Source organism: Dermacentor variabilis, unplaced genomic scaffold (genome assembly GCF_050947875.1).
Source record: "Dermacentor variabilis isolate Ectoservices unplaced genomic scaffold, ASM5094787v1 scaffold_13, whole genome shotgun sequence".
NCBI classification, from domain to species: Eukaryota; Metazoa; Arthropoda; class Arachnida; order Ixodida; family Ixodidae; genus Dermacentor; species Dermacentor variabilis.
Genome location: NW_027460291.1, coordinates 33,637,128 through 33,649,804, shown reverse-complemented (window position 1 = coordinate 33,649,804; position 12,677 = coordinate 33,637,128). Strand labels below are relative to the sequence as shown.

At 46.6% G+C, this 12,677-nt stretch overlaps 1 protein-coding gene across 1 annotated transcript; it reads left to right on the top strand.

Moving 5' to 3' along the window:
• Positions 1–436: 436 nt before the first annotated feature.
• On the top strand, positions 437–9,430 carry LOC142566584 (uncharacterized). The gene has a single exon (XM_075677421.1). It carries the CDS (start codon positions 2,779–2,781, stop codon positions 3,379–3,381), a length of 603 nt encoding a protein of 200 aa, XP_075533536.1. The 5' UTR covers positions 437–2,778; the 3' UTR covers positions 3,382–9,430.
• The last annotated feature ends 3,247 nt before the right edge of the window (positions 9,431–12,677 follow it).

The following is a 12,677-nucleotide window of genomic DNA, read 5'->3' as shown; positions in this document are numbered from 1 at the left end:
TTGATATTTCTTGCCTATAGGTATGACTTGCTGTTGATGCTACGTAATTGCATGTCTCTTCATTAAAGGTTATTAATGACCGAACTCGGGGACTCTGCACCATCTGGCAGAGGCTGTGGCAGTTCACTTAGATGGTACAGCAGAGGGTGACATCAACAAGGACATGTCCCACCCTGTTTACAGCCAATTATACTAGTTTATTTAGTATGCCCTTAGTATTGCTGCATGTTCTTTGCATGACCGTGTGCACATGGTCATGACATGATCTCATTTAATACCATTCTCATGTGTCCACATGATCTACAAGTTGTCTAACCAACCGTTGTTTTCTAGAAGTTGTTACAAGATATCCATGTGGGTACCAGATAAGCCAAATCTGTCCGACGTCAGCCAAGAAGCCCTAGTCAGCAAAAAGAAAGGTGGGGGGGGGGGGGGATTACATTGAGAGAGAATTCCCTTTTACAGCTCAAAACGTTCGCGAGCACTGTGTGTGTGTTGCTGGCTGTGGTTAAATAAGGAAACAAATATCCCTGTATGCCTCTGCACGGACCTCCCACATGCTCGTTTTTTGATGAAGTATTGGCATCCCCTTTGAAACGGGGCGGTGACAAATGTAGTCACCTAGCCTGCATTAATCAAGTTAATCAAGTATGCTAACATGCTTTTCATTCTAGCATTTTTGTATACATTCCCTAATCTTCTTTCTCTTCCTCAAAATTTCCCCTTCTACATTGTACTGGTATACCTATGCCTGTTGCTTATCTCGAGTGCTGACCGGTTGGTGCTTCCATCCACTTGAAATCCAAGGGCTTTTGGAAGGTGTACATATACCTAAAGGTCTCGGCCCTTCTGACCTCATCACTAGTTATCGGAGGAGTTCCTGTATCCTGTTCATTACTGTTTCTAATTGTGTTGTCCCGACTCCACTGGGTACTGTACATGTCAGTATAGAATTCTTCTGCTGCTTTTACTATATCTTCGAGATTGCTGATGATATTACCCTGCTTATCTTTCAGTGCATACATCTTCGTTTGTCCTATGCCAAGTTTCTATCTCACTGATTTCAGGCTCTGTCCATTTTTTACGGCTTCTTCAACCTTTCTCACGTTATAGTTTCGAATATCACTTATTTTCGCCTTGTTGATCAGTTTTGACAGTTCCGCGAATTCTATCTTATCTCTTGAGTTGGACACTTTCATTTTTTTTTTCGTTTCTTTATTAGGGCCTTTGTTACTTGGGAGAGCTTGCCTACTGGTTGCCCTGGTGCCTCACCTCCCACTTCTATTGCTGCTTCTGAAGTCAGACTAGTTACAGTTTCATTTATTGCCTCTATGTCATCTTCATCTTTCTGTTCTAAGGCTGCATATTTGTCTGCAAGTACCAGCCTGAATTTGCCTGCTTTTACCCTTACTGTCTCTAGGTTGACCTGTTTCTTCTTGACCAATTTAGCTCTTTCTCTCTTCAAATTCAGGTGAATCCTAGCCCTCACAAACCTACGATCACTGCACTTTACCTATCACTTCTACATCCTGCACTATGCTGGGATAAGCAGAAAGTATGAAGTAAATTTCATTTCTTCTTTCACCATTAGGGCTTTTCCAGGTACACTTTCTGTAGCTGCGCTTCCTGAAAAAGGTGTTCATTATTCGAAGCTTATTCCTTTCTGTGAATTCTACCAGCATCTCTCCTTTAGCATTCCTAGAATCGACGATGTGGTTGCCAATTGCTTGTTCGCCAGCCTGCTTTTTCCCCACTTTTGCATCGAAGTCGCCCATTACTACAGTATATTGAGTTTGCACTTTTCTCATCGCTAATTCAACATCTTCATAAAACTGATCTACATCCTCATTATCGTGACTGGATGTTGGAGCATAGGCTAGTACTACCTTTATTCTATAACTCTTTTAAGTTTGATTACAACTACAGCTACCCTCTCACTAATGCTGTAGAAGTCATCAGTGTTGCCCGCTATGTCCTTATGGATTATGAATCCTACCCGGTATTGCTTCTTATCTAGGAGACTTCTATAGCAGAGGACATGTCCGTTATTCAGCAATGTATAAGCCTCACCAGTTCTAATCTCACTAAGGCCGATGCTATTTCAAGCAATGTCTGATAATTCCTCAAAGAGTCCTGCTAAACTAGCCTCACTCGAGAGGGTTCGGGTGTTAAACGTTGCAAGGGTCAGTTTCCATTGGCGGCTTGTCCGGATCCATAGATTCTTAGCACCCTCTGCTGCGTTACAGGTCTGACCACCGCAGTGGTCAGGTGCTCCGCAGCTGCTGGGGACTGAGGGCCATTGGGTAATTGAGTTAGCCATTTGGGAGGGGGTGGCCAAATACTGCACCAGGGAGGCCAATTCCTAATCTGGTGAGGGAGTGTCTTGTTGAAGCTTTGTAGGCCTTGCTAATTTGGATTTACCCGGATTAGTACAGCCCCACTCGCTCTCGGCATCTTCTGCCTGTGACAGGCGTCACTCCAAGCCTGCATAAGTTGTGCACTGGAGGAGGTGAATTTCAAGCTCACCATCAAAAAAAAAAAAAGGGAAAAAGAAACCTTATAGCATGTTATAACTGCAGTGGTGTTCTTATCATTTCTCAGTTGAAGTCGACAGCTACGCGTGCCAATCTGGTTGCCTATCTTATGTTTTCTTACTTTGTTTCCCTTCCCCCCCTTCCTTAACCTGTCTTTATATTCCGATGTGCACTGCAAATAAACGCCCATTCTTCCAGCTTGTCAGCTTGTGCCTGACCTACGATGTAAGAGTGGCAACGAGAAATGGAAAGCAAAACCCCTGGCAAAACCTTGAAGCACAGGACGGCAGCTACGCCACGGGGCGACGACTCGACGATGGCACACCAGCAACTGCCCGACTTCGACGACGAAAGAGACAACTGGAAGGCCTATGTTATCAAGACAGAGGCATACTTTGAGGCAATGAGTATGACGGAGTCGGCAAAGAAACGGGCGCTTTTGGTGGCAGCTTTAAGCACGCGCACCGTTCAAATATTAGCAGGACGAGTAGCACAGAAGAAGCCGAATTCCTTGGAGTACGAAGACGTCGTGAAAGTCTTGGACGAGTTTTTTGATCCCAAGCACCATGAAATTACCAAAAGCTTCCGCTTCTTCAACCGCTGCCAGCTTGGTGGCGAGTCTGTTCAAGAATTCATTACTGAAATTCGTCGAATTGCCGACAACTGCAATTTTGGTACCATGCTCGACCGAATGCTACAGGATAGAATTGTGTGCGGCATAAGATCGAGTGCACTGCAGAAACAACTCCTGACAAAGAAAGAGCTGTCCGTAGAGGACGCTGAAACGATGGCACTGTCGGCTGAAGCTGCAGATAAGGATGCCAATAAAATGGCTGCAGACACGTAGGCAATGCTTAAAATTAAGGTGCAGTCAGCCTCAACGAAAGAGGTACTGGCCAAATGTGGGCCTTGTGGCAGCATAAAGCTCAACAGTAATGCCTGCCGTTGGAATAATGCTCGTTGTTATCACTGCGGTCGACGTGGTCACCTAGCAGTAAAATGTCTGAACGAAGAAAGCGCAAGATCTAGAACTCGAGAAGGAGCCCAGAGATTTCGTGGCAGAGTACTGACTGTTAAGGAAGGGGAGACAGTTGAAGACATAGAGGATAACACGCACATTTGGACGCTAAAGTCGACGCGGGAGGTTAATGTGAAGCCCCCAATACGATGCACCTTCACATAGGGAGGTGTGGACGTATCAATGCTTATCGATACAGGTTCCCCGGTCTGCGTCGTGTCCCGACAGCTATTTGAGCAGCACAAAAACACTTGGCCTTCACTACGGCCTTCACGCACGAAGTTATCATGCTACCTCGGAAAATTGCCAGTTTTTGAAGAGCTCCTGTTGCCGGTGTCGTACGACAGTACAACTGTAGAATTGCATTGGTGGTGCTAGATTGCCCCGGTCCAAGCTTATGTGGTAGAGACCTAATTTCCCTCCTGAGCGACGCAGGCTCCCCGGTCCTCAGCCTCTCAGCCAAGCCGCTGACCGCACAGCCGTCTACCCCCATGCAGGTCATTGCTGACGTGTATGCCGAGTTTCCAGATATTTTCAGCTCGAATCTGGGCCTGATCAAAGGACCTGCGGCGCACCTACAGCTGAAGGAGGGAGCCACACCCAAGTTCTGTAAGGCCCCAATCTATTCCCTTCGCTCTACGCGACAAGGTATCTGAAGAGCTTGATAGGCTCGTGGCATTAGGCGTCTTGTCACCAGTGCCGCATTCCGAGTGGGCTACGCCCATTGTACCTGTCCTTAAGAAGGACAGCACCGTTAGGATTTGTGGCGACTTCAAAGTCACTTTAAATTCGGCATGTGAGCTGGAGCAGTACCCGTTGCCAGTAATCAATGACATGTTCGCGTCCTTAAGTGGTGGAAAACATTTGAGCACACTGGATTTACGTGACGCATATAACCAAGTTCCTCTCGATGAAGAATCGCGCCAGTTATGCATGATTAATACGCATAAAGGTCTTTTCTGCTACAACAGATTACCTTTCGGCATTGCCTCTGCGCCAGCCATTTTTCAACGCATAATGGAAACAGTTCTACAAGGCTTATCAGGCGCGCAAGCTTATCTGGCTGATGTCGTGGCGTCCGAAAGAGCAGGAAGTGACGACGTCCTAAAAGCTGTTCTACAACGTTTCCGCGAGAGTGGTGTTAAACTGCGCCTCGACAAATGCAAATTTCGGCAAGTGTCCGTTGCATATCTCGGCCATCGAATCGATCAGCAAGGTTTGCACCCAATAGAAAAGAATGTCGAAGCTATCACAGAAGCCCCTAGCCCGAAAAATGTAGCGGAGCTTCGTTCTTTTCTTGGCATGATCACGTTCTACTCAAAATTTTTGCTGAACATATCGTCTCAGCTCGCTCCACTGTATCGGCTGCTGGAAAAGAACAGACATTGGCTCTGGGGACAAGAGCAACAAACGGCGTTCGATAAAGCAAAACGGTGTTTGCAGCAGGCAGGGGTGTTGGTTCACTTCGACCCTTTACAACTGCTGAAACTACAGTGCGACACATTGCAAAAAGGTATCGGCGCAGTGCTTTTTCACACGAAAGGGAACATCAACAAGCTAATCGGATTTCATTCAAGGACATTGTCGAAAGCAGAAAAAAATTATTGGCAACGTGAACGTAAAGCACGGGCCCTCATATTTGGAGTAATAAAGTTTCGTGGTTACCTTCTAGGCCGAGAATTCATCCTGGTCACAGATCACCAGCTGCTCCTGGGTCTGCCGAGACCGGATCGGCCCACTCCGCCTCTGGCTGCTGCTCGCATACAGCGCTGGGCGCTGTATTTGGGAGGATTTTGCTACAAGTTACAGTATTTGCCAGGCAAGCAGCTCCTGAACTCGGACGCGCTTAGTAGGTTGCCACAAGAAACTTTGGAGCCAACGATGGAAGGGGAGCCACCTGACTACGTTCTGGCACTCGCATGTGTCCAGGAGGGGCCGGTCTCGGCAGAAGAACTGCAGGCACTGACGGCAGGTGACGCAGTACTTGCAAAGGTCGTGCAGTACAGAAGAGACGGGTGGCCTCCAAGCTCTAAAGCATTAGAACGAAGCTTACTCCCCTTTTATGACCGCAGACTGGAACTGTCATTGGCCCACCGTTTGCTGTATTGGGGCTGTAGAGTTGTCATTCCAGTTAATGCGCAACATAGAATGTTGCACATGTTGCACGAGACACATCAAGGACCATCAGCAATGAAATCAATCGCTCGGTCAGCTTTTTGGTGGCCAGGAATGGACCACGACATAGAACAACTGTCAGCGGGGTGCACAAGCTGCATCCAAAATCAACCAATGCCGGCATCTGCTCCGTCAGTTAACTGGCCGACCTGCCAGGAAAACTGGTCGAGAGTGCACATAGATTTTACGAGGCCAATCAAAGGAAACATGATCCTTGTTCTCGTAGATGCTCACAGCAAATGGCTTGAGGCCGTACCAATGAAACAGGCGACCACATCTTCGACTATTACTTGCCTGCGCAGCCTCTTTAGCAGGTTTGGCATTCCTCGCACCATTGTTTCAGATAATGGGACGCAGGTCACTAGCCAAGAATTTACCGATTTCGTGAACAACAACATAACCCACCTGCGCACGGCTGCGTTTCATCCACAGTCGAATGGCCTAGCAGAGAGAGCTGTCCGAACTGTTAAAGAAGGGCTGAAGAAGATGAACCAGGGCAGATTAGAAGATTACCTTTGCAGACTACTTTTCAACTACCGGAGAACACCTTTGCATCGGGCAAATCTCCTTCGGAACTTCTTCTTGGCTACCAAATCCGGTCCCGCCTCGACACATGTTTTCCTCCTTTGGTTGCAGGAAGATCGGGAACATCGGATGACTGAACTCTTGCACCAGACACAAATGTTTACGTCCGTACCTTTGGTAAAGGTGATAAGTGGAAGACGGGCATGGTAAAGTCAGCAGGCGGAGGTAGGACGGTGACAGTGGAGACACCTGAGGGCTTCGTTCGGCGACTTGTTGATCAAGTTCACACAAGGAAAGACCCAATGGCTACCCAAGGCCACAGGAAAGTGAAAGCTTGTCCACCTCGAGAACTCCGGAAGAAACTCCCGGAGCAGGGCCAAAGGCAAAAGCCGAAACTCGTGAAACGTCACCACCACAGCGTCAGTCATCACCTCAACCCCTGGACGCACAAGAGAGAAACGGTGAACCTACAGTGGCCACAGAACTCCGACGCTCAACTCAAGAGTGCAGACCTGTGCAGCGTCTTCAGTATTATTGACGGAGAAATGTTATAACTGCAGTGTTGTTCTTATCATTTCTCAGTTGAAGTCGACAGCTACACGTGCCAATCTGGTTGCCTATCTTAAGTTTTCTTACTTTGTTTCCCTTCCCCTCCTTCCTTAACCTGTCTTTATATTCCGATGTGCACTGCAAATAAACGCCCATTCTTCCAGCTTGTCAGCTTGTCTGCCTCGCCTGCGTCAAGCGCAGTGTCCGACCTGCGAACTTCCGACTATGGCAACCGAGCATTCGCCATAGCTCAGTCAAATAATCCTGCAGCTGGGGAGGCTACCTTATCGCCGACAAGTACAGCCCCGAGGGCCCTACATGCCTAAAAACTTCTTTGATTTGTCCGCGATAGAAGTGTTTTCTTGGTTGCGATGGGTAACTCAATACAGAGCAATTTCTAAACGGTTTCGGCCTCGTAGTTCCGGAGCCGTACGTGCGCAGGTGACACGGCGTAGTATTGCTCAATGGTCCCGACATCGTGGTTTCGGAGTCACCCGTACGCATGCAGTCATGAACGCGGCTAGATATACGATACATTTTTGGCAAACTTGAGCAATACTTATATTTAGTGTGGAAAAGAAAAAGAAAATGAGAAGAAATAAAAACTTTCAGCGCTTACCGGGAATTCACTAGTAGAGTGTTCAAGGCGGTACACCAAACAACTCACAGTCTCGGCTGCCTGTGTCATACATGGGAGAAGTTATTCCTAACAAGGTGGAACTGATACTGAGTCGTTGCCAAGACTGTGGCGCCAAATGAGAGAAGGATGCCTAGGCAGAGACCTTCGCTCAAAGGGCAAATTCTCAGAGTGGGGAGACGGGCCGCTACAATAGTGCTGAGCTGCGCGTAAGAAAGGCTTCCTTGGAAAGTGGCCTTTCTCTATGGTTGGAAAGCACCTATACATCGCCTCCTTCAAGCTACAGCGCATGCGTCTGCGGTCGGTTAGGCATCGTTTGTACAGTTCACGCAAGGAATCTATTGAAGTACCTATTACCGCTGCACTTGCAATACTGTACTTTTTAGCAGTTGCGAATGCGCACTCGCGAAATGAAAACCCACGAAAACTAATACAAGCACAAATGTAGAAGAAATAGATGGGTGCGAACTACAACCTTTTTTTACATGATGAAGATCTGTGTTGTGAATTATGCTACTGGTTGTCGCTACATTATTTTTTTATGATGTGCGTGATACTGTAAACTTTCTCATCATATTTTCTCTTCCTTTCGCACGACAATTTTTTTCTCTGCGGCACAGAGCCCATACTTCTATTCGTGTTTTGAATAATAGTAACATGCACGATGAGCTCGTTTTGATAGCAGAAAGGGGCATCTCAGTAAGTACAATCGGCAGCACGCTTCAGAAGTTATTGGGAAGGTAAGCCTGCCCGCAATAGAGATTAGTAAAAGGCAAATAGAAGATTGGTGAAAGTAGGGAAACGACAAACAACAGATGTGTAAAAAAGCAATGTTTCCAATAGGGGTTCAGAAAGTTTGGTTATGGGAATTATTTGTGTTTTTTCTTTCTTTTTTTTTAAACATAGGTAGGACATTAGGCAATTAATAAGAGCTTGGTGGTGCAATCCACTGCCCAATTCCAAAGGGAACGCTCATAGCATCCATCCACCCATCCATCCATCCATATACAGAAGGAGCGTGGCAGAGAGGAAAGGAGATGCATGAAACATGTTTGGATCTTTGCACCACGTCGAATGTGCACAATGCCCTCTGGAGCTCCGTGGGCGTTGATCACCACATCAACCTCTTGACAGCTGTAATTATCTGTGACCCCCCACAAAAGCACTGCAGAAATTGCAGCGCTTACCTTTCTACTATACCCAAGTCCAGAGGGAAACTAGAGAAAATGGTAGAGAGGAGGGGGAGAAGAGGCAGATAATGGGTAGAAAAGACGCAGTTGCGAGACAAGTGACTAACAGCCTTGTTACTCTTCGCTCGCAGTTCCCACACAAGGGGAGGGGGGAGGGAATAGAGAAAAGGTGACGTGAGAAGGCAAGAAAACGCTGCTACTACAGACACCACAGCGATAGCGGGGAAACTGGATAAACTTATGTTCAAGGTATGGTGACATGACAACCCCCCGCTCCCCTTCGAAATGCCACTGACCTTCGCTTTGCTTTCACATTCAAGGTTTCCCTTTCATCCACATCACTCTGTAGGAGTCCATTTCCTGAAATCTGTTCTGTGGGAAAGGGGGGGTTCATGTCAATGCCTTACGATGATGGTATCACGACGCCTGCATGACGACAACGGCATAACGAGAGTCGGATAAGGACACTGTAGTGACGATGATGGAATAGCTACAATGGCACCATGATGGCGCGACAAAGGTGGGATTACAAAGTTGGAACGACTATGATTGGATGACCACGCCAGCAGCACAATCACTTATCTGGTGTCCCAAGCCGGTACACAGCTTGCGCAACTGGGTCAGTGTAAGAGGCTAATAGATAGGTAGTTTCAAAATTGCTGAAGTAGGCAAAGGATGCTAATAGCATTAAAAACAATAAAAGGCAAGAAAACAATATATGCAGTTGTATGTGTAGAGAACATGGCACATGCTGTCAAGTATTGTACCTTCGTGATCTACAGGTTTTCCCGCTCAGTTTAATCCAAACGTCATTGAAAATAATCCAGGTGCCAGCCAATTTAATCTGAGCGCCAGCATTTTTAATCCAGACGCCACCACATTTAATCCCAGCGCCATCCGAATTAATCCGCATGCCAACTCAATTAATCCTTGCGCCAGCCATTTTAATCCAAATGCCACACATTTTAATCCCAGTGCCAGTCAATTTAATCCTGTTGGAAATTGATTGAGAAACAAATAATTCTTGCAGAAGAGGTCGTAACAGGCGTCATGAATGCCGTCTATTCATTCATGTGATCACCATATTGGCTTCAGCACTATAGGAGCAAAGTTTCCGCGCTACCGTTCTCGTCATTACTGCTTCAGAAACACTCCCGTGTGTTATACCGCTCGCCCATTTCCTCCTTTTCGAGTCGCATTTCCGAGTGACAAGAGTGACCCACATAAGTGAGTCAGAATCGTGACGGATATTACGCGAATTGGGTTGCGATCATGACATGCGATTCCCTTCCCTATCGTCTTGCATATCAATCGACACTGTTCGCAAGGGTAAAAACTTGCTCACCATTACTCAGGCACTTGACATAATCACTAAGTGATTCAATATAGCTCATTAAGCTTGAGTCTTGCATACACTTTTATGCTTCCAACATGCACATCAAACGAAATGGTTCTCAGAATGTAACAGCCTATTCTTGAGTGACATGACTAGGTCACTAGTGACCTACTCGACGTCACCGCCGTCGCACATCTTCTAACCTGCCTACTAACGTACCGAAGGAAATCGCTTTTAAAGCTTAAAAACCTGCTCCCTATCATAGACTCAAGTGACGTGATGACTAATGAAACTCGTAACGTCACCACGCTTCTCACTCATGCACTATCCTAAACTGCCGACATGCATATCAAACGGAGTGGCTTATAAAGGGTAATAACCGGCTCACTATCACCCAGTCAATGAGGTGATCACATGTGACTCGCATGATGTCATCCTGGTTCTCACCCAACCATGCACTTCGTTTGATAATCATGCCGGCAGTTTAGGATAGTGCATGAGTGAGAAGCGTGGTGACGTCACGAGTTTCATTAGTCATCACGTCACTTGAGTCTATGATAGGGAGCAGGTTTTTAAGCTTTAAAAGCGATTTCCTTCTATATGTTAGCAGGCAGGTTAGAAGATGTGCGACGGCGGTGACGTCGAGTAGGTCACTAGTGACCTAGTCATGTTACTCAAGAATAGGCTGTTACATTCTGAGAACCATTTCGTTTGATGTGCATGTTGGAAGCATAAGAGTGTATGCAAGACACAAGCTTAATGAGCTATATTGAATCGCTTAGTGATTATGTCAAGTGCCTGAGTAATGGTGAGCAAGTTTTTACCCTTGCGAACGATGTGGATCGATATGCAAGATGATAGGGAAGGAAATCGCATGTCATGATCGCCAACCCAATTCGCGTAATATCCGTCACGATTCTGACTCACTTATGTGGGTCACTCTTGTCACTCGGAAATGCGACTCGAAAAGGAGGAAATGAGCGAGCGGTATAACACACGGGAGTGTTTCTGAAGCAGTAATGACGAGAACGGTAGCGTGGAAACTTTGCTCCTATAGTGCTGAAGCCAATAATATGGTGATCACATGAATGAATAGACGGCATTCATGACGCCTGTTACGACCTCTTCTGCAAGAATTATTTGTTTCTCAATCAATTTCCAACAGGATTAAATTGACTGGCACTGGGATTAAAATGTGTGGCATTTGGATTAAAATGGCTGGCGCAAGGATTAACTGAGTTGGCACGCGGATTAATTCAGATGGCGCTGGGATTAAATGTGGTGGCATCTGGATTAAAAATGCTGGCGCTCAGATTAAATTGGCTGGCACCTGGATTATTTTCAATGGCCTTTGAATTAAACTGAGTGGGAAAACCTGCAGAAAGGCATGCAAGCACCTCATCACAAGGGTATACTGATGCCATGCTTGTACACAAGTCACTCAGCTCTACTATTTCTGCTGCCATAATAATTTCACGAGTAGTTTGATCTGTGTATGTCACCAGAACAATTCACTTCTGGAACAGTGGTCTCCAGCAGCAATCACATAGGTGAATGCCCAAGTGACTGGACACAGAGCTGGAAACATTATGATCATAGGTGGTACACGATTCAAGGATTAGTTGGAAGACACTGCTTGCTTAATGATTAACATTTTATGTTTCTTACTTTGGATACAGTCATCCCTTGCTTTCAGCAATATGGATGAAAGGAGAAGTGGCTGGGGTGTCTTGGAGATTGTGAGCTAGATTGTTCATGTGTACATACAGAAGCAAGCTCTTGAAGATCTTGGACATCTAGGCCAGGTGGAGGGGGCACAGCCATGAGCAAAGCTCAGTGGGTTTGAGTGTCAGTTCTGTTGCAGACTAGGACAGGTGAAAGGTAGGAGGCTGAGGTCAGCACAGCTGTTTGGTGTGACAACACCTGCTCTTGGGGACGTATTCTGAAACGTTCGCCGCCGCGAAAGTTTCGCCCTGGCCACGCCTCCGCCGTTGCGGCGCGCGCTGAATGGCTGCTTTGACAAAACCGGAAATTCACTTGCGCCACCTGAATTTCCGGTTTTGTCAAAGCAGCCATTCAGAGCGCGCCGCAACGGCGGAGGCGTGGCCAGGGCGAAACTTTCGCGGCGGCGAACGTTTCAGAATACGTCCCTTGATCTCCAAGACAAGCCCCACTTTATAAGCCAGGATGGTGCGGTAACCACCCCTGTCAGCAGACCCCGAGACAGTCAGCTGCTGCCCACGAAAACTTAGTCGGAATCAGTCTAGGATTCTGTTCTAGGATAGGACAGTGTCAGTATGGACAGGACTTCCCCTAAATATGAACTGAAAGCCCTGTGCAAACTGGTGGCAAAATATGTGCAGTGTGCCATGCTTTCTCTTCCTACGTGACACCTAAGTAATAAGCTTCAGTGCTGATATGTTCTTTCAAGCATAGATACTTTCTGAAACAAGGATTGACCAGCTACGTCTTCAGCTGTTCTATTGGTATCTCATGCTCAGAAGTCGGTGGACACAGAGCGGTTTCTCCTCTTAAGCGCCAGCTTAATCAACATCTAGCTCCCCCTACTGAAGTCCTGTTCTAATGGACTCACTTTTTTTAGTGAAAGTGCCATTGAGAATTCTATGAATAAGAAGCCCATCACAGCCCTCATGCTGTGCGAGATGCTTCAAACTGAACTGAAATTTTTATAGGATACCGTGGACCGGAATAA